Source organism: Lathamus discolor, chromosome 8, assembly GCF_037157495.1.
Source record: "Lathamus discolor isolate bLatDis1 chromosome 8, bLatDis1.hap1, whole genome shotgun sequence".
In the NCBI taxonomy this organism is placed as follows: domain Eukaryota; kingdom Metazoa; phylum Chordata; class Aves; order Psittaciformes; family Psittacidae; genus Lathamus; species Lathamus discolor.
Window position 1 is genome coordinate 14,708,653 of NC_088891.1, and position 22,805 is coordinate 14,731,457.

A 22,805-nucleotide genomic window follows, 5' to 3' on the forward strand; every position below is an offset into this window, starting at 1 on the left:
TCCAGTCTTTTACCTTTGAAAGAGACAGATAAGTTTGGTTTAATCAAGTTATAAAATTGAGCAAAACATTCTGCATAGGAAGCTTAAAAGCCACCAGCCTGTTCCTATATTATAGGGACATTATAAGAATAACATAGCATGGTATATAGCTGCCTTTTGATTAGCCTAAGGACTTAGCTATTACATATCTGTATTCACATAAATAGTCTACTCAAACCTTAGGGTGAGCAGGGACTTTCTTGCCCTCCCTGACAAGAAGGGCAAGGTTGATATAAAGAATCATAAAGCGTATACCTGGGCATCACTACCTATAAAGAAATCCAAACTAATAGAAACCCCACAGGCGCAGCAGCCTCCCACAGTCTTCTCTATTGTCTATTTACTCTTCAACAGATGATAATCTCAGGACAGTAAAAATGAGCAGTTCTACTGCCACCCACAGTATCCAGGGTCCTCCCAGTACCACCCTTCCAACTTCTATTGCAGGAAGACATTGAGCCTTATGGCTATTTCAACCTACTTGTGCAAGACAAATAGAACGTGCGAATCCATAACTGTAAAAGTTACTATGAGATATTTAGCATAACCCAGACCTTCTCTTCATGGGAAGGTTGAAGATATTTGAAAATCAGGAATCCATAAGGTACGCAAAGTAACAGTTGAGCCGACCTGAATGCAAGACCCCTTACGTCTGAACGTGTTGGGTAACATTTCTTGTACAAGCTCTTCAGAAAAGTCAAATTTATATCTTGCCATGAATAAAGATCGAATTGCTGACAGGGGTACAACGCTTCTTTCAAAGGGCTGCAGTATAAATGGAATCACTGTAACTTGTTTTGTTAAATCAGATACTAGCCCTTGATCTGCATAAAAAGATTATATTGAGAAGGACACACGTTGTCTTACCTTCACACAAGGGCTCTTTAAAGTCCCGGAATTTTGGGTAAATAACTCTGTGGCTTTATGCAATATGCAGCACTATGCTCAACATTCAGAAAGAACATACACATTACAGGATCCAAACTACACTGGGACTTCACTTTCAAGATTCAGAGAGGCTTGTTTAACTTACTTCAGTATTTGAACCTGTATTTACATGCGATTCCCAAAATGTCTACAAATAGTAGAGGGTTCAGACTGGATTTTCTATAGTTAATTTTTTTCTTTATATCACCTGGTAACGAACGGATTCGGATCTCTTCTGCTCTTCTCCCACACACTGATCTATCCGGGTAACTTAAAATCAGTAGTTAGAGATTCCTAGAGGACAATGCTTGCTTACAGTTTTGAAAACCATTAGATTATTTACCCGAAAACAAAACCAGCTCCTTTTATGCTTACTTGTCCGTAAAAGAAAAATTAAAGAAAAAATCAGAATTAAAAAAACAAATCATTTGAACCCAGAACATGTCACTGTGCTTATGAGAGGGAAGCAGCAGCTTGAGCTTTCCACACCAAAGGTGGGAAACTGCTCCACTCATAAACCCAAGCTTGTAATTGTTACTTGGAAGGTTATTCATACCAGCTGAGAATGCTGGTCCATTTTCAATCATCTGCAGTACAGGGGATGTGCAAAACACACATCCAGAAAGCACCTAAGGAACTGAGTATTTACATCACACAAATGAAGGACAGTGTGCACACACACACACACACACACATAAATCTAATGTTTAAATCCAGAAATATCAGTATTGTAAAACTGTGTTTAAAATTCAGCACATTTAAAACGTAGTAGAACTTCAGTAAAATAACACATCCTTCCAATTGTCAATCACCTAAATGAGCAAGAAAGATTGGGTCCAAGAGACACTCTCCTCCTAGCGACTGCCTTCCTTTTCCAATGAAATCTAAACTCCAGTTAAGAACAGTTTTTAGCCAACTACAGCACAACTCGACAGCATTTGGATGCGCCTGCAAACAATACAAAACCATACCTCCAGGGATTATTAACCCTTTGCTAGTAAATCTAAATTCATTCATTGCAGGCTGACAAAAGCAGAAAAGAAAGGTGCTGGATTGAAGAGGTGATGTGAACAGAGCACGGCTCTGGTTTCTTGAACGAGTCAAACCTGTGTAGTGGTTGGAGTGCAGGGAGCATGCTGCTCATCTCAAAGCTGCCTGAAGGTTATGTGGAAACTGACCACATTTTGCAGCACTAGCCCATCAACTGCCATGGGGAAATCTCCTTAAATACAGGCTGCAGGGTACGGTTTGCAGTATGTACTTTCAGAATGTTCCTAGAGAAATAAGGTGGTTATGAGCATCTTGAAAGAGAAAGGACCTGACTGTAATTAGGGAATAAGTGTCCATTAGAGGCTTTTCAAATTTAATTTGGATACCAAATTACATCTTGGTTCTTTTTCCTTAAACAGCCACAACAAAAAAGCTTCAGACCTACAATAAGCTTGTTTAAAATTGAGTACAGCAGCTATTACTCAGCCTTTATATTGTACTATCACCCTAAAAACACCACCCAACGAGGTCTTGCTGTGCTTCATACAAATATGAGACAGTTCCTGCCCCAAAGAATTTGCAGTTTATATGTGCATGTTTGCAGTTTGCATGTGCAGTTTATATGTTATAAAGTCTAATTTTAGTGCAAGTTTAAGCCAGAAACCCTGTTACAAGTGGCAAAATCCTGAAAAATCAAGATACTTACCACCCTACCTCACCCTGATTTATGAGGCTATTTTTAGAATAGTATAGGCTGATGTGCTCTGAGCTTTTTTATATTTGCATTAAGTCCTCTGTGATTCCTCCTCTGAAATGTGTGCATATGCTGAGTCCATGTGAGATGCTACCACTGGCGCTTGTCATAAGAATTAAATCCCTCTCAAGCTTGTTTACAGCTCAGCACTTGTCATACTGCTCCCCTGAGCTTCACGGCTGGCTGGCTTTCTCCTTTCTCTTTGGCTCTGTGAAAGATTTAATTTCATTTTTGTTTATGTGTGTACTTACACTCGCAGGTGCAGGAAAGAAAAAAATTGCTGTACCCAGATGTTTTGAGGCTGCAGTAGCATACATACAGCTGAAATTAAGAAGAAAAACTGTAGCAGATAAAACCAACTTTCTCATACAGTATTCTGTAGCACATTTAATAAACCTATCATGTTTCATTGACAAGAAGACTCTTAAATGCAATTTTAGGAGCACCAGAATATTTTACATTTGTCTCTGCTCTTCTGCAAAGAGGCTTTTTAAGTCTGAAGGTAGTCCAATTACTCCTATTTTCAATTTCGCCAATATCTTCTTGTAGTGGTTACCGACTCAGTCATCAACACGGCTAGTGCACAACAAGCTGCCCTAGCGGCATTAATTGAACCTCAGAGAGTTTCATCCAGATTTTCACCCATACTTTGAAAGATATATAGTTTTGTTAAAAGAAATTACCCTCTTGCTTCTGTAGTAACAGAAGAAATCATTGCCTGGATTGCCTGTAGAGCCTCTGGTTCTAATACCTCAAATCACATCTAGTTAAGCACCTCTTGATTTCACAACTGCGGCTGGTTAACCCTGCAGCATTTACTCCATCACATACTCCAACAGTCCATAAAAGGGTGCAAAGATTAATGAGCTATGGTTTCATCGGCAACTACAGTAGCTATCCATCTACACACACAGTAATGGCCTCTCTGCTTCACCTCAATAGCACGTGCAGACCGCAGCCAGCAGAAAGGGCTGCTGATTTCTTTGTGCAGGCTCAGCACGTGCATTGGGAACCTTTCCCTAGATATGCAGGTTCCCAGTCAATTTATTTGCACAACTATGTGCAGAACTGAATACTTCTGTTAACTTTCTTTGATCAACTTCTACTTTTTAACCTTTCTAGTCGCACAATCTGCAACACAGAACTTGCTAATGCTAGGAATGGTAAAAATACAAGCATCTGATGCAGAAATGACTGCAAATTTAAAGGACGCTCTTGTGCAACCTAAATGGATGAAGCTGCCTCTTTTTTTAGCTGTTTTCCGCTTCAGTAACTTCCTCTTAGAGCTTCCACTGGGCACTGTGTGGAAGAGCCTGATGAGTGGCTCTGCGACATGACCTCTACCATCAGTGTTCCGCCTGCCACTGCAGGAAGATGATTTTTGTGTTTTGTTTTTTTTTTTTTTTAATATACATCTCTCTCTTTGTTCCTGATCTTAGAACCGAACTGGCAAAGTATTCATAAGTTCAGGGTATTAGGGAGACACCATGAAACTGGTGAATATTAGACCTACATACACAGAATTATTTTTCTGGTAACTGCTGATTTTATATCCCTGCAGCACTAACTTTACTATGCACAATTAAATTATTCACTGTCAGACTGAGGGCAGAGCAGTAAAGATATGTTTGTGTAAAAGAAAAAAATACCCCACAGGAGAGTCAGTCCATTTCCTATGCTAGGAGAAAGAACACAAGGCTGGTTCAACTGAAACTGGTTTTACTGCATCCCCAAAACACAAGGTGTTACACAAATAAAGAGGCACTACTGACTTTGTATGGTCTTCAGCAAGCATAAAAGCTTTCTACTCTATGCATGTTTTCAGCAGAGCAAATGAAAGTCAAGACCATAGCATCTAATATGGGTGAGGTGCAGAAAGTGCTGTTCACCTCCCCCAGACCAGGTATGGCAGTGAAATACATTTATCTTGATGGACAAGAATTATTGAGTTTGGACTGAGTGAATTTTAACAATTATTGACCTTTAGCTAATTGGTGTACATTATACTCAAGCATATCAATTTACAGTCAGGTCAAATCTCTTTGTGCTGTGAGGCGACTAATAACAGTTAGTTTGGTCAGACACTGCACAGAACCTCCTGTTTCTTCATAGAGACCTCTGCTCACATGAACTAAAAGACTAAAAGCAGAATCATTTTGCCTGTACATGTTCTATATTCCATGCACAGTGAAGTTTCCATTTGCTGCTCTTTGTTATTGATCTTTTATTGCCGTTAGGCATCTTGACAATCCAATGACACTTCATTTGCTGCTTTGTATTTTCTCTGGACATTCTGTTCAGCAGAATTCCTACCACCTTTAGCATCATCTGTAAGAAAGAGAATATGACTGTTATTGCAGGGAGTCAGAAGTTCAGGGTAATATATTTTATCCACTGTAATTAGGGATAAGCAGGAGACGGACCTTTAAACCATTTTTTTTCATAGTCCCTGCCCCCCAATTTATTTTATGCAGGGTAAAATACAAAGAGAGATGTGATCAAAAACTCTCATAAGCTTACAAATGGATTGTAAGCTCTCTCAAACAATACAGTTTATTTTGATGGAAAGAACCAGTGCATTTGTAAGGACTGTGTAAACACATAAAATCAAGAATATATTAATATATGTCACATATGACATGAGAAGACTACAGATATTTTTGGCAGTAATAATATTTATTACTGCCAAAATACAAATGGCAATTAAGAGGCAACAGCATGTTAAAAGCTTCCAAGACAGCACTGTTAAACAGCAGCTCTCCAGTGCAGTTAAATCACTCTGTGAAAGCTCAGAGTCAGGAGGTCTGCTTTCATGCAGAATTCTTCCGTTTGTTTCCTTTCAACAATGAATAAACTTTCCCATAGATAATAGTGTCTGCGGATCAACTGTACGAGGAAGGGCCAGCTTTGGCAAGGAGTGCACAAACCTAGCAACAGTTTGAGAGGCACAGCTGTCCTGGACAGGAACAATGCTTCCCAGAGCCCTCAGGGAGCCCTACTTCCTTAGCACGCATCTCACCTACTTTTATGGAGACTGGAAATGAAACCCCATTTCCGTCCATTGAGTAGCTCACCTAGTCAGAAGTGTGCTTGGATTAGAGAGATGCTTTATTCCAAGTAGAATGGCAAATTTACAACAATCTGTTCAGTCAACTTCGTGCTCAAGAGAGCGTAAGGATTGTTGCTGAACTCTACCCTCTTTTTAACATGCTAAAAAAATAAGACCCCTGTTGTTGAATTTTTATAAAGTTTTCATTTCAGGCTGAATTCCTCCTAATTGCTCATTTACTTGGATTCATTTTGAGTCCCTCCTTTCTGTCCCAGGTTTATTCAGCAATAAGATTCCATATATAAATGATTAAAAATTTACGTGTGAGCGATGAACATCTTCCTGGGTAGCAGACTAGTTTTCTACTTTCTAAAACCCTACATGATAACATCTGAATTTTCAGCACTTACATTGAAAACAAGTCCTCCTGTAAGTGCAACAGGGTGTCCCTATTGCTGTGTGCTTGCTTGGATGAACAAAATATGTTGAATCTGCACAGATCTAAAAGACATACATGGCATGCATGCAAATTATAAAAGTTGTATTACAATTTTAAGCCTTTATGCTGAAGGATGTATAGGTCATACTCGGAAAAGTTTTCTACCTTCAGTGGCAGCAGTTAACTGAAATACACACAACTATCATTTGTGTAACAATTGAAATACACTACACTAACATCTCTGGAGATCCAGCCATAATAAGCAGACAGTTTCCAAAAGGAACTGATCCAATGGCTTCATTACTTGCAGCTGTTTGGTATACTAAAAGCTCTCTGTGTTTATTCCTCTTATGGAAATGCTTTCCCTGGACAAAATAGGAATTTGTCTATAATTCCCTACAGACCACTCCAAAAGCCGTATTTCTGAAGCTGTGGCTTCCCATTCAGCAACAACTGGATGGCCTAAACTGACTATGCTGTCCTCTGCTGCTGCCAGTGTGGTTTTTTACCTGGTCAGCTCCATGCTTTAGCTCAGCATGTGTCTGCAAAAATTGGCTTAAGTGAGACTTAGCAGCTACAAGGGAAAAGGGCTGCTTCAATCGCTGGAAATGGTTTTACAAAATCAGAGCCTTACAAGCCTTAGTTTAGAAACATCTTTGAAACTCAAACACCTTCATCTAGAAGAAACTGTAATTGCCAAGTTAAAGAAATTATTCATAAAGCAAAATTCACCTAACTCTTTGTGGTGGTGCAGCATGACACTCAAAAGGGTGTTGGTGATGCAGGCTTACAGGAGAAGAATCATCTTTTTTTTTTTTTTGCTTCAGGCGTATAATAGATAAACCATCAGGTACACAGCCTTTCTTGGGGTTGTGAAACTAAAGCAACAAACTGCAGCCAAGGTTTGAGTTTTAGCTCCTCAGCTCATCTTTCAAACATCCTTCACAATAATGCCGGTTTGGATATTCTGAAACCATACAAATGTAATAGCTGGTTTGATACTGGCACTACACCCTCACCAGTATTTCAAATATGCTAAGGGAAACAACTGCAAAAGGAAGGGAGGAAGCTTTATCTTTCACTCCACTGAAAGAAACTGAGAAGATTTCTGGACAGAGTGGGTTATTTTACACATTCCCATCCACAAGTAACTTGCATTACTTTTGCTAGGAAAGACTTTGGTATGTTGACTGTAAACACAGGTTGTACTTTCATTTCCTGTTACATCATCAAGACTGACTGCTGAGGAACCCAGAAGACAATGGATTTCCTCTATCAAATAGAAATAAGTTTTAAGGTATTAAGAAGTATGCTCCACTTGAATAAGTTTGTCTCACTAAATTAATCGACAGCGAGTTCTGTGCACTGACGTTTCTAATAAACCTGAAAAAACTTTGTAGGTTATCCTCAAGAAAGGCTAAGTCATTATCAGCCTTAAAAGAGGCAATGAGACAGCCTGCCTGGACACTTTTCTGCTGTGGTGATTATTAGCCTGCTATGTCAGACGAAGGTCACTGAAAAGTGACAAGCTGCAGTTGAAAGGATACTTATTTTAAATAGTAATGTTAAGAGACTCTTCAGAAGAACTGACAGAACCTCATTATTTAGCAAAGATGAATAACTCAACACTAAGACACATTAGATTAATACAAAACAGCATACATGCCACATGTCAAGAGCTTCTTTTTGGTTTCATCAAGGAAGATCATACAAGCACTCTTCATCTCCTCTCTTCTAAGTGACCTTCCTATAGTCTCCAAAGGGCATCCAGTATATGTTATCTGGGAAAGAAAATACAGTGGAAGTCACATATACAGAAGAAAAGCTTCCCTAGCATGAATGTGTTGCCTTAGGCTCCTCTTGTGAATTCTGATCTGATACAGGTATCTAAAGCTTTTTGCCATCTTCCAGAGCCATTGAAGTTGGATGTGCCCCACTGCTCTGGTTCCTCTAGTTACAATTTCAGGCAGCACTAAGAAAAGCTTCACTTTACCAGATAAAGCAGGTTAACCACCAACTTGTCCTGCATGTTGCACACTGCTATTCATGATTAAAATTCTGAACTTACTTTTGCTTCTCCTCTGCAGAACTCTCTCTTGCTTTCCATCACCAGCCAACAACTTAGAAGTTTATACACCCACCACCAAGAAAAGACATTACAAGATACAAAGGCTTGTGAGAGGGAAAAAGCAGCCATTTAAAGGATATCTAACGAATACACCGCATTTCACTAAATATCCCAGGAAAATTATAGTATGTGCCATCAGCTTGCTAGCCCAAAGACTAAGTGAAGCCTTGCAGAAGGCTTTCCACTAAAGAAGATTTAGGTGAAAGGCACAAGTCTCAGCTGAAATCAGCTGAAAAGCTGGTAAACAAAACCCAATCATTTCAGGCAGCAAACACAGGTAATTCAAATATATGCAATTCAAAAACTTTTAAGTAGTCAATGTTCCACTTCTACAGCCTTAGAAGAGAAGAAAGCAAGGCCCTCAGTTTGTTGCTAGCATGACAGTATCACAATGAGAAAGTTTTAAGTAAGAAACAGACCAGCATGTTACTTGTCTTTACTCAAAAGGGTATTAATTATACTATCTGTGAGCAAAACATATGAAGATTACATTTTCAAGGTACCGTATTACCAGTATGAGACAATGTTCTTACCACTATGCGCTACCCCATTCACTACAACTTTTGGAGAAAACAGCTATTTGATTTACATGCCTAATATTGAGAGTTTAGTGAACTAAAATCTGAATTATTTTTATTCACATTAAGTTCGTAACATAATAGATTCATTCAACAATGTTACTTTAAAATTGCTATAAAATGGAGAATTGGTGGCTGACAAGCCAAAGCTTTTTGATCATGGAATTAACCATATTTTAAATTGTGTGATGTAGCCCATACATGTACTTTGAGCACTTAGGATGAAGCTAAACTTGCCCAAATTTAAATGCAGATATATATATAATATCAGTTATCCCTGTAGCAGTCACAAAAAACGACAGCCTCTCTGACAGAATAGTTTGAACGGTAAAAAAACCCTCAACAAAACCAGCACATTTTACATCATCAAATACATTAGCTTTATAGCACCTTAAAGTCATAACTACTACATTCAACTCCCTCCAAGTACAGGCTTTCACAGTGGAGTATCTCCCACCTTTTAGTTTTTAGATCTGGTGCGATACAGGAGACACGGACCTAAGATGGTTACTTTGGGTCCATGAAACAACCGAATACAAAGTTTTAATTGTCTTAGCTACAGCAGTGAGCCAAAACTCAAGGGAACACAGAGAACTGACTGCATAGCGTCTAAATTAACGTGAAATACCAGTCAACATACCTCCCCTCTTAGCACTGAGCTAGTGGGGAAAAAGTATAGCAAGAATTATGCATTTAAATGTAACATTCAACAGAGATACATGCCTGGCTTCATCTAAGAACCGAGAACTGTCCTTTTGAGCTACATTAAAACTGCTGTAAGCATTTTATTAAAAGCAAAAATCAAGGTTAGCAGATACTTACCAATGTTTTTTATTGGAGGCATATTAAGCAGTCATCAAAAAATACAGGATGCAACCAGACAAAATAAGCTCACAAGCCTCAAAAAAATCAAAGAGTAATAAAACCAAAAAGACAACAATTGGACAGAAAAATTTGCCCTACACACAAGTTCCTTAACAGTCTCTAACAAAATTCTACTGTGACAGCCTATGGCCAGTCTTTGGTGGAATATTAGTATATTCTACAGCGTAACCCCCCCCCTTTTCTACATGTCAGCATATAAATAACGATGCTTAATGTCTGCAGAAAAGCTCCAAGATCTTGCAAGGTTCTGCAGAATTCCAGGCCTTACTCAAGATTCTTTACCCTGACCTTCAGTTCCTAATGCCTTCAGGCAGTAAAGCACCACAGAACCTGATTTAAAACCGGCATTCTCTCTCTTTCCCCATTTCCAGGAAAAAAAATGGACATGGTTTTGTCATAAGAATTTTCCTGTTTAAAATACATCAGCCAATACCTAGAACTCAGTACAGGCTATAATTTGATCTATATTTCTTTTTTCCCAGGATTACTCATCCATTCTGTTAAGCTGAACCACAGTAAGCCAGTTTGTTTCCCAAACTGCACAATGCAAACTAAGACACTGGCTGCACTTGCGGAAGCTCCAAGTGACTGAACACTCATTGACCATAAACTAATCATGTCAAGTTTTTGTTTAAATGCAAATAACAACAATAGCATATGCATAGCATGCTATTTCCTTAAAAATCAACATTAAACCATCTGCGGTAATTATTCGAGCAAATATGGTTCATCTTTTGAGATGGAAGGAGACGATGGATCTAGTATGGATACAAGTAACTTTCAGTTACTGTTTTTTTTTTTAATAAGGCAATGAAAACTTGAAGTAAAATGTCTCCCCAGGTACAAAACTACAGGTGGCACAGAATAAGAAATACTGTATGGAAAAAGACTTTGAAATTACTCAGAAATGAACAAAACCCTGAATCATGCATAGTCACGTTCAAATATATCAAAATGCATTTGATGTAACTTGATCCTCTGGAGTGACTTCCTCCAGAAGTACCAAGTCAACTTATCTCCAGGAAACCTCCCAAATAACACGATAGAGATTAATCTTCATAATTATGCAGTCTCCTACAGTGCTCAGTCAGCAAATTAATTACTTGATTCAGGAAAAATTGCAATGAATTTTAGTTCCTCTCCTTCACAAAAATTCCATGCCACAGTTTTCATGAATCAACTTAGCCATTTAAAGCGATCTGATGGTCTTGCTAGAACAACGTAGTTCTAGCTCACCTCTTCTTTTGGAAAGGTGTTTTGTATTTAACATTTCCTTTTGTATGACCATTCTCTACATTACTTAAACAATGCTTTATACATTACGTATCTGAAAATGAAAATATGTACACTTCTGCCAAATATGCAATTTTTAAACCCAAGTTTTATTTTCCAACTTCTCAACAGCATGTGGCCAAATTCTTATTATCAAAATGGTAAACGTTTGAAAAGTTTACTTGCCTAATTAAAGATTTGAGAAATTTGTAAGTATTATACAACTGGCTCCAGATGAACTTAATCTCTTCCAAAACCACATATCAAAGGTCTATTCAAAATATATCGTTTGCACGGAAGATCCTCAATCATATAAAAAATACTACTGAGATTTCTCTGGATTCAAACAGACCCATTCAGAGACTCCACCAGTAACATACACACCAAGTTCCATAGCTGTTTAAGTCCTTTAAACTGTCTTCATTCTGAATGTTGTGTTTTATACACACGTACAGGCATAAAGACATCGGTCTGGTTAATCCTATCTCAAGTTACTAACTTGATCACTAAACCCAACAAAATTCCCAAACAACTAAGAACAAAAGAATACTGTAACTTCATTGCTGTCAGGTTTTTCATGTGTTTTGTTGTTTGAAGTTCTTCAACTGGCAGGTCTTGAAGAGCTGTGACTAGGTAAAATGTTCTGGTTTTCTTTTTTAAAGTCTTCCAAACCTGCATAGATGAAAATTAAGATGCAATTCAAAGTTTACATCATATAGCTCTTCAGAGTATGAAGCAGGTTTTGAGATGTTGAGATTGATGTGGTTTATTCAGAGGGTCCAACTCCTCCAATAAGCTGCAATGATCTCTCAATTTTGATAGTTGTTTAGACTCATTTAGCAGCTGAGCCCAGTTAACCCAAGAGGACAGAGCAGGCTTCAACTGCATGCTGACAGCCCAGAAAAGTATCTGTATTTCATCTAGGAAAGTTAGCACATCTTACCACAATACACAGCTACAAAAATATGTTTATGCACAGGCACTTACTCATTTAGTTCTAAAGCAAGAGTAACCCCACCACCAAACTCCCTCCTACCCCCCCCCCCAAAAAAAACACCACCGTAAGTCTCAAATTCACAATATTAAAATGAAATGATTTGGGGAACTATGACTAAAACTTATTTTATAAAGGTGGGAAGACTCTGCCCAAAGTTTCAAGCTGAGCATCAAATTATGCACAAAGACAAAATTTTGTTGCAAATATTTACTCGAAAAGTAATAATTTACAGCAGTGCCTTAACAGCTGTTCAAAACATGTAGCATTCATTAAAAACAAAACTGTAAGTCAAAAGCACATTCTGAATGTTTCAAATGGAGCAATGAAGTCATAAGAGCAAGCTAGTGTTAATCAGATGCATTCCTATATCTAGCTGCTAACTAGAAGACAAAGAAAAAAAACCCAAAACAAAAACTAAATGAAAACCAGCAGCCATCTTTCTGTACACCATTTAGACTACAAAAAAAGTCCTGAAATTGAACTGTACAATTCCACTTTATATGCCCTTGTGTCCTTTTTGTAACAGTTTGCCAGTAGCAGCTGCAAAATGGCAGAATGCATGCCAGTTCATGTTTCCAGTTTGGGGTTTTCCTGACTTCTGCTTAAAACAATTTTTACATTAAACTGTACTTTGGTGTGACTTACAGACCATTCCTATGGGTCTAAGGCTAAGAATCATAATAAACAACGATAAAAGCCTAACAGCTACAGTACTTTCAGCATTATGTTCTACTTTATACAATTATGTTAGGTATTTCTGCACAGCCTGCACACTGAAAACCCCACAAATATATATTTTTATTGTAATAGCTTCACTTTCACTGAAAGTTTATTAAGGTAAGCTTATAGCCTGGCAGGATTACACCTGTACAGAGGTGCACAGACTCATAATTCTGTTTACATGCTTTTACAGACAGGAATGTGACATCAAGTCCAAAGGTTTAGGTTTACCCCAAGTATCAGCAGACCAACAACCATCATTGCAAGTGTGCTCCATTTTAGCTTCAGAAGTTAATCCATACTAAATTCCACTGTTTAATGATATTCACACTGAAGGATTTAAAAAAATATTTTCTTGGCAAACAAATCATCTTATCCCAGGCTAGTAAACTATAAAATTAGAATTTATTCCTCCTTTCAAATGTCAATCATATATCATATCCAAGAGACAGGAAGATGTATCTGAACATCACCTTTTGTAAATTTAATCAGCTGCACATACACATACATGCTGTCCTCATACGCAAGACTCCACTTCAGCATCTCTTCTCTGCCCCAGCCCCCTCTGTTTTTAGTAATTAGCAAATGAGCACACTCATCAGGAATGGTCCATGGTGTTCTTACCATTGTTTTTAACAAACAAAATTAACATTATTTCAGCTTTCTTCGTTTTCATCTGTCTTGTGTACAACTGTTTCCATTCTGTTGGGATTGCTTTCTTTAGAAGTCTCATCTGTTTGTTCAGAGAGTTGTCCAGCTTTCTTTGCTGAAGGTGCAACATTACCTTTTTGAAGGATTTCAGTAGCTTCATGTTCTAGTACCTCTGATGGAGTCAAAGGCTCCAAATGAATACTACCTTGTTCACTAATGTCTGAACTAATGGATTCAGGTTCATCTCTTTTTCTCAAGAACTGCTCAAAACTAACATCTTCACCTAATGTTAGCTTTAAGTCCCTTGGGTTCATTGCTGAAAGCGTAGTTACATCCAAACTATGCACTTTAGTCTGCTCATTCAAGATAACACTATCTGAACTTAGGCAAGTTCTTAACTCGCTTTCACCATGAATACATTTTTGTTTCTCATCTACTACTTGTTTGTTGTTATATGAATCACAACATGCTCCTTTCTCATGCAAAGAATTCTTTGAGCTGTTGTCAGGGAGTTCCAAACTAGGAACATTTTCTGTGTTTGACAATGATGACTTTTCTTCATTCTTTTCAGCTGACGCAACTTTTTTAGTTTGGCTTCTATTGAATTCTTTTGTTTTGTCTGAAGAGTCATGCTCTTGTTTGCTGAAAAAAACCAAAACAAGTTATTTTTAACCACAAATGAAATAAAGCAACACATGGCTGTACTCCACAAAGAGGCACTCAAAAGGCAGTCTTGTACATTTCCTATTTGGTAATTCTCACAAATTTCCCTAGCAAGATAGGCTGAATTTAAGTAACAGCCGCATTTTTCTTACCTATTTACAAACTCAGCTTTGAATACAGCAGTCAACTACTACTCTCTACTTCTGCATTTCATCTCCAAAAAGGAAAGTTAAGTTATCCTCTCTGTGTGACGCATGGAATTTTCCAAATAACAATAGGAAGTTCCTGTACTTGCACACGCAGAGGACACACAGATGCAGATACAGCTACTTGGAAATTTTTGTTGATGTGCAAAGCCAAAAACATGGGAGGGGGGGTGAAAACAAAAACACAACCAGCCCGTTTGTACCTTTATAGTGACCAACGGACTCTGCAATACTAATGGGTCAAGTGAGAAAACAGGCTAACAGTTGAAATTCAAACTAACTTAAATCCGTAATTTAGTTGAGCAACTACAGATTTGGATTTACTGAAAAAGTGAACCTGTGTCACCTTTCAAATGAAAACTCTTTATGAAAAGTAAATATAAATCAGTATTGAATTATGCAAGTAAAAATGAGAATCTTATTGTATAATAAAATCTAAAGAAAAGTGTATGAACTCTGTACACAAACTGATTGCTTAAACCTCGTATTATTTCAATAAAGCCACATGCTTGCAGTGCTTTAGAGTGACCAGGAAAAAGAAAATAACCAGAATAGTTCATAGACAGACTGAACTGTTGTGTATTTCAAATGCCAACCGTACCTAAAAAAACCCCAACCTAAACCTACATAATAGTCTGGTCATATTTTTATATGCAATTTGCTCATATGTTCATATTCCAATAGTCAAAATCCTAAATACTAGCTCCTAACATTTCATTTGTTATAGGAACACCAGCTTCTCCCACCCTTCCAATAATGGAACTCAAGTTTGGCTGCAAAGATTTAAATTTGGTAAAAGTTAGCTATAATTTCTAACCCATTCAGAGTTTCTCAGAATAAGTAGCTCAAATTATGATGGTGACAGACAAAAGAAGGCAGGGGTGGAAGTAATACGGAAGAACAACTGTTGGTCTGAATTAAGATACAAATTCTATATAGGAAGTGAATTTAGGGGGAGAGTCTCCTAAAATAATACCTTATAAAAATTAAAACTTAAATTGCAAGTAGTCTCTAATGAGTGACATGCAGACAGAAGATGTGAGAGATAAAATATCACCAAATATCTCAATCTAAATGCATTTGTACTTTATTTCTTCAAATGGTTTGAAATAATTTTTGGCTAAAACCACTTTTAACATTACCTAATTGACATACAGTTCAGGACTCTTTAAAGGGAGAGCCATTTCCTTACTGCTTGGATTTTATGATATTATTTTCAAGCTGAGAGTCTAGATATGTTGTTGCACTGATCCAGGAATTGAAAACAACTCACGTGGTTCACCTATATGCCAAATTATTTTACAGGGTCATTATTCTTGAAGAGGGGCTACATACTATGAGCATTCAGAAATCTGTTTTAAAGTTTCACTTTCACTTAAATAAACTAATCCAAGAATATTCCACTTCCTACTTAGAATTTAAGTCAGAAGAATATTCTGAGCAGCAATAAGAGAATGCTGAGGCATTATCCTTTAATGATTAAATCTTACCAGTCACTCATAAGAATATTTTCATCCTGTTCCACTAATTTTTCATTTATAATAAAGAATTAACTCGAGGCCAAATTACAACCTGTATTTGCTACTTGTGCCAATCTAAGCTTTTCTTTTTTTTCCTCTCTCATTTATTGACCTATCAATATCAGTAACTGACATTCTCCAATACACAAAATTTCTATTGGAGGGGTGGAGGAAGGGAAATATTTGGTAGAAAACTACAGAAACTCAGGACAGTTCCAAGACAAAAGCCAACATTTAGAGCCACCCATCAGCTCTGTTTGACATTAAGTGGTTTTACCATAACTGTTGTTAATTACCTCATCTATTCCAGGGAAACACTTCAGCTATACAGAGCTGTATAAATGCTAGTAAATATTTAGAGCTGTTTTCATATGAAAATCCAGTCAACTCTTTATGGAAGAGTGCTTATACACATGACCTTTAGCTACTACTTTTCAACAAGCAGCTTGAGGGTGAAGTGTAGTTGCAGAGCTAACAAGTACAGAATTACACTTCATATGTAGGAAGTTTTGAAAACATATGCAAAAAGTAAAATAAAAGGGTTTAAATAAAGAGATGATTAATGCCTCATCCACACAAACAGAGCAGTGTTTCCACACTGGAAACTCTGGATGGATGACATTTATGTACACATACAAGATTCACATCAAGAAACTCTTAAGAGGATAAATCTGCCCTTAACATATAAAAGGAATCCACCACAACCTTCCTCACCTTCTAGTACCCAAAATCCCTGCTTCATTCAACCCTAGTCCCTCATTCTCACTCATTTGCAGCAAACCACAGGAAAAGAGTAAGCAGGGAAGAAGAAAATGTATGTACATAAATATTCATTTCTCATGCAGAATAAAGCTGTCTCTCTCATCAGCATACCTTCCTGTGAGTCATAATACCAATAAAACAAGGCAAAAAAAACCATGGTTTTTGATGATGATTGTTGTGCAAAACTTAGCCACAAAGAACAGTGATCTTTTAGACCACTAACCACAACAGTTAAGTTCAATTAGACAGAATATTTCTCCAATGAGATAATTTACCTCTGCTGAGAGCTGCAGATGGATAAGCAAAACCTAGCAACTGTGACACACTAAAATCCCAAAACAGAAAGAAAAATTATATAGCATTTCAAGAAATCATTCTGTAAGCTGAAAAACAATAGCCTTCCATTCAATATTAGGAACAAAACATACTCTTAGTACTCTATATGCAACAATACTGGTTCCAGTGTAATAAAATGAAAAATTCAGACATCAAAAAGACTGGAAAATGAGAAAATTTGCCTTTTAATGAAGACAATGAATCAATTTTCTAAAGCATGATAACAAACTGTGGCCAGACTACCAAATACTGGCTATACTAATGAACTACCTGCCATATTGTCTATATGAAATCATCTTTTAGAGTACGACTACTTCAAGGGAGTAGTACAAGACATAATTTTAAATCCAAGAGATGGAAGAGTATTCTTAGATAACTAAACCTGTATTACAGCTGCATTTACATCAACTGCTTGGTGTGAAACAACACAATCATTTTGAGGCACATTCCATGATTGTTCCCAAATGCTGGTTTGGTTTACAGAGCAGTCCAGAGGCATGGTAATTAGGTTTCTCTTTGAGGAAATGAACTGGAAGCTCTGACTATAAGCACATATGTAACAAGTAACTACAATTACGTTTTGACTAAGCTTTTAAAGGCAAAATTTGCACCAACAACTGTGAAAAATCACTAACTACAACACGACATTTCAGGCTGTGGTATCTGGAATTAAATATTTTTATTAATTATATGAAGTATGAATCCACCCACAATGTACACCTAAAGAAAATGTACAAGATCCCAATTATTTCCCCAGATGGACGTAACGAATTCCACAAATTTGTGTGCTTGTCTTCTTGCTGTGTATTTCAATGAACTGCCAAATTGTCAAGTATCTGGCTGCAGCAAAGTAACAGGCATTCCATAACACATTGGAAAAACAACCTGAGGTTCCACATGGCCCAGGCCACATGGAATAGGCAGCTCATCACTGTTCTGAAAGGTCTTGGTTCAGGTTTTCTGTAAATTCAGACATCTAACACCCAAGTAGGCTACTCTGTCTGTATTCTCCATCTTTTCCAGCAAAAAGGGTTAAGGTACAAGCTTTGGTTTGTTTTTTGTGGGTTGTTTGTTGTTTTTTTTTTTTCCAGGAGGCAGGAGGGTGCTATATTTTTTAATTTTAAGATGAAAGCCAGGATTACAGAACAGTTTTATGAAACAAAAATTGCAAACTCAACATATTCTGAAATGCTAAAACACAATATGGGATTAAATGAAAAAAAAGTAAAGAAAAACTAAGAGTAAACACATCTGAAGTGGTAATGGAGTCTACGGAAAGGGAATGTGTTACTGTGTATGTTTGAGAATCTTGCCTAACGCTGGTGAATGAAGACGAACAGTCTTTTCTTACATTTCTACAAAACTATTGCTTGTTAAAAAAACCCCAAACCAAAAAACAACTTAGGCAAGCAGTGTTACAAGAAAAATCTTTACTAGATCTGCGGACTTCTCCCATGCTCTTACCAGCTGGGATTTCTGTAACAGATCGCCCTTTTTGAAGGGCAAAAGAAAGACAACTTCTTACAGAAAAGAAAAATTCTCTAGAAGTCAGAATCCAAAGATAACATTTTAATAAAAAATGCCCAAAACAAACCACAAAGTAGTGTGAGATAATTTCACTTCCTGATATGCAGAAAACAGGGGAAAATCTGTACACATAAAAATAAGAATTCAGGCCTAAAGAGCCATTTCCAAAGATTTTCCTCTTTAAAGTGTAAACAAAAACCTCCAAAAGTTACAGTTTAGAGTCAGTATTTACACATATCTCAGGTTATATTTCAGATCAATTTCCAGATTCCCTGAAGATGAAGATAAATTAAGCCTTAAACCATTCCTTCATTGGAGCCTGGCATATAAATCAATCAGAATGGACTGACTGAAAACTGGAAATCCTTGGATGTGGCAGATGTACTGTAGGTGTCCCTCCAACACTGCCGTACCTTTCTGTTTTAAAGCACAAAGCTAGATTTCTACACTATACATACCTTCTAACCACTACGACCCAGTGGTTTTTGTATAGCTAAAGAAAAGTTGTCTTGGACATTCAAACTAGTTATGAAGTTCAGAGATATTGCTAGACTGTGTGGAGAACAGAAAAAACATTACCTCCAACTTAGGTTCTCTCTCTCTCTAATGGAGATTTCAGTCTTTAACCTAGTGAATAATGAATTAAGATTCAAAGTTTTAAAAAACTGTATGGTTAAAATAGAGATAAGGGTGAAGATGACTTGGCAATCTGCAATAAATTTTTCAAGTTGTTACTTATTTAGAGTTTAGATGTACTTCAGAGTTCTGGAAGAGCATTTCAGCATTTTAAAGCTTTTTAATTGGTATGCAGAAATTATAAGATAACTGGAAAAGGTTACATGAAACAAGTTTACCCTGCCTCATGAAAACCAGGGAAGCAAGTCTTAAGATGGTTAGCAGTACTTTGACTCTAGTGCTTCCTGCAATTCTACATAAGAATTAAAAGCTTTTTACATCATGCCTGAGGTATTAAAGATCTGAAATGCTAAACTAAGTGCATCAAGACACACTATGACCCAACAAAAACATTCTGCAAAAACAAGCACAATTTTCTTTTAATTGTCCAACATAACCCAAATACCCAGATCACAGCTGTAGATTACTTAAGGACAACTGTAAAACAGTGCGGCTGACTTCCAACTGCTCTTTGGAGGAGATAGTTCCCTCAAAACACCTTACAGACACAGACCATGCATTAGATAAACTATACAATATTTAAATTAATTGACCTTTAAAAACCACATTAAATAAACAGCTTATCACAACATTATTAACACAGATTTTCTGTGTTTATATGAGAAAATGCTATCAAAGAGATAACAAGAAGTATGTCTCCTACAAAACCTGTTAAGTCATCAGTTCTAATATAAAATCTAACCTTTCAAGGGTTTCCTATTAAAAAAAAAAAAAGAGAAAATGAACATAACCCTCAAAATTGCTTATGCCTGTATCTTCTTTGTTGATGCTGCATTAAAAGCAAATTTAATCTGCTGAAGTATGGTGCTGCCTCTGTTATATTTAAATAATGTTATTAATCATACATTAAATTACCAGACCTCAGCAAGTCTTAATGGTTGTCTACAAAGCACAGAATATTTGACAGAAGAAACAGCTTTAGCAACTTAAATTGTATGAAAAATGTATACTAATATTAGATTGACACCTACCACATGTATTTTCCTAATTCAATCTAAGAAAGCAGTGCTAAAACCCAGACCTCTTAAAGAATTTTAGCACATAACTTCAGTAAACCATAAACACCTTCTAATACTTATGTCCTAGCAGCTGACGAGCAACTTGGACTGCAATATAAACAACCATTTATAAGTATTTTAATTATCAGATCATAATTTTGCAATAGAAGATGGTGAAAATAACTAAAAAGGAGGGATTAAGAATAACACTGCTACGATAGCACTGTAACAATATTCATCTAATTAACAGTAAGAAAAATGATCAGGGTAAATCAAATGACAACGTATTTTTTGGGTCAGGGATTTGAAATACTCCAAAGTATTTAATCATCAGTAGCAACACAAGTAAAAGACGAAGCAACACCAAATATTTAGCTTTGCTTCACTGCTTTAATTATTTCTACACAAGAACTCAAACAAGTATGCTGGAAATAGTAATTTGTCTAAAAACAGACACTCGTAAAAGAGCAGAACAATTTAGACACACACAAAAAAAAAGCAAATATTGTATATCCAAGGACAAAACATCCTACTACTCTTGTCAGAATAAATGTAAGTTTTGCTACCAAAATAATCGGGTATGGATTGGATCCAATATCTGTAGATTGTTTTAAATAAATTATAAACACTTTACATGATCAATTTCTAACAGATTTCCAAGTACATGTTTTATAGCTTATAAAATAATCAAACTGGCTAGTTCATGCTGTTTTGGAAGTGAACAGGGCTTTAAAATACTTTGTGCAAACCACATCTTCGTTAATACGGGTTATCTTGGATTCCTGACACATTCTCAACTTTAATTCTGTTTAGGAATAGGGTTTAGAACATAGTTCCTTCTAATTTGTAATTAGCAGAAATTTCATAAATGGATACTAACTCATAGAAAGCTATCACCTTGTGATGTACCCGGCACTTTTATCATATCAGAAGTCTTATATCCCATAGTTCTAAAAAAGCATACTTTCTTGCATCTGTGCAGCTACAGTGCTTCTGGAAAGAACCTTATGAAAATAAAATTGTGACAATTTCTGGTAAGTGCAGCCTGCTGGGCCAGAATTTTGAGGTATTTTGAAGCATCTCTAGAACCCCAAAGATTCTTCATTCTACATCAAAATTCTAGTTAAGAAAAATGAAGAGAGGAAAAAAAAACAAAAACCAAAAAACCCCAAAACGTAGAAGCTGAGCACAAAAGTTCAGCTTGATCTAGATACTCACCAGAAGAGATCTCCCATAAAACCAAAGAGACTCAGAATAAAAGCCAGGGAAGTAAAAATATTAATTTAGATACCTTAAAGACTAAACTTAGTATTTGATATATAAGGAGTCACCCAGGACTAGTGGATGTTATTTGGAAAATCAGTGAAACAAGCAGACTGAAATGCAGAGGCTAAGCACCAATGGAAGTATTCTCATTTCTACAATCAATAAAATTATGTATATTTGCATGCAAACATACATTGAGCCCAAATCAAGAGCAACTGTCATCCCAGTGATCTGTCATGTTCTCTTACAACCAGAGAGTTATTCCCACAGCTTCTTTGTGTAAGCAGTATGGGAACTCGCCTGGAATCTTTGGCCAACCATCCCTTTTTCTACCTACCCCTAACCAAAAGTAACCTTTCTAGGATGACTGCAGCTTCAAGAATTTCTAGAAAACAATTTCATGTTATTTAAGTGGCTCAAGGTACTTTCTACACTCTACTTTATAAACATAAATCTATTTTACAACCAAAGGAATAGAAGTGTTTTTGGTTGGTTGATTTTATGTGTTTTAAGGGAACTCCAGCTTTCAGTAGGAATTTCCCATTTTGAAAAATATAACTCTAAGTAGAGGTAATGATTCATAAAGCACAATTCTCCCCCAGACATCTGACTGTATAAGCACTCACTCTACATGTGAATGTAGAATGCACAGTTAGAGAGAAAAAGCTGCTTCTACACTATGGTGTTTTACGCTGTTAACGGCTGAATGGGAAAAGAAAGATGGCTAGTAATTAAGACAGCTACATAACTTCCTAGTATTATCAGGAGTAGTTAAGTGTTATTACGCAGCAAGATGCACTGTTACAAATATTTAACAGCATAATAGAAACAAACATTTCCTTTCTTGTCAGGTCAATTGAGAAGACAAAAAGACTTTCCAAACAATCTTAATAAATAATTTGCTAATCAAGTAAGGCTGCTCTGCAACTGCATGTCTTTTAAGAACCCAAATTCCAGTGACACTCAACATCCTAAAAATAACAAAGAAAAGACAGGTTAAAGCATGTATAAATTAAATTTTAATTCTTTGAGCATAAGCTAAACGGGTTTTATTTTGCATATTCATGCTCTTTCCTTGCAGATACAATCCAATACGTTTCATTATTCATGCAATTTTGTAGTTGTTGGGACCATCAGGGATACTTTAGGTCAAGACACGCATTTTTACTTGCATGGTTTAGCACAGGTTTTATGTTATGAGTTTTCCACATGAGTAACACTTCTGAGATCCTCAAACAAATGGAAACAGGACGCCATGATGCCAATAGTTTCTACACGAACTATTTACACAAAGCTGACAAATCTGTACATAGCGTACAAACGTTTTAACTGCAAGTCTGAAATTGAAAAAATAATAAATAAATCTGTAGCAAAGCTGTAAAAGAACCAATTGATAATATCC

The 22,805-nt window shown here is 36.6% G+C and overlaps 1 protein-coding gene across 7 annotated transcripts in view; it reads right to left on the bottom strand.

Moving 5' to 3' along the window:
- Positions 1-12,250: 12,250 nt before the first annotated feature.
- The window catches only part of ZNF280D (zinc finger protein 280D), a 48,844-nt gene continuing 38,289 nt past the window's right edge, over positions 12,251-22,805 (bottom strand). For 4 of the 7 annotated variants that reach the window (XM_065687941.1, XM_065687939.1, XM_065687940.1 and 1 more), the window contains one exon: positions 12,251-14,071. In XM_065687941.1, coding sequence (XP_065544013.1) covers positions 13,435-14,071 — 637 coding nt within the window. In that variant the 3' untranslated portion in view covers positions 12,251-13,434. Of the gene's footprint in view, positions 14,072-19,022; positions 19,071-20,507; positions 22,741-22,805 lie in introns of those variants that run through there. The other 3 variants (XR_010614493.1, XR_010614494.1, XR_010614495.1) reach the window with 3 other exon arrangements.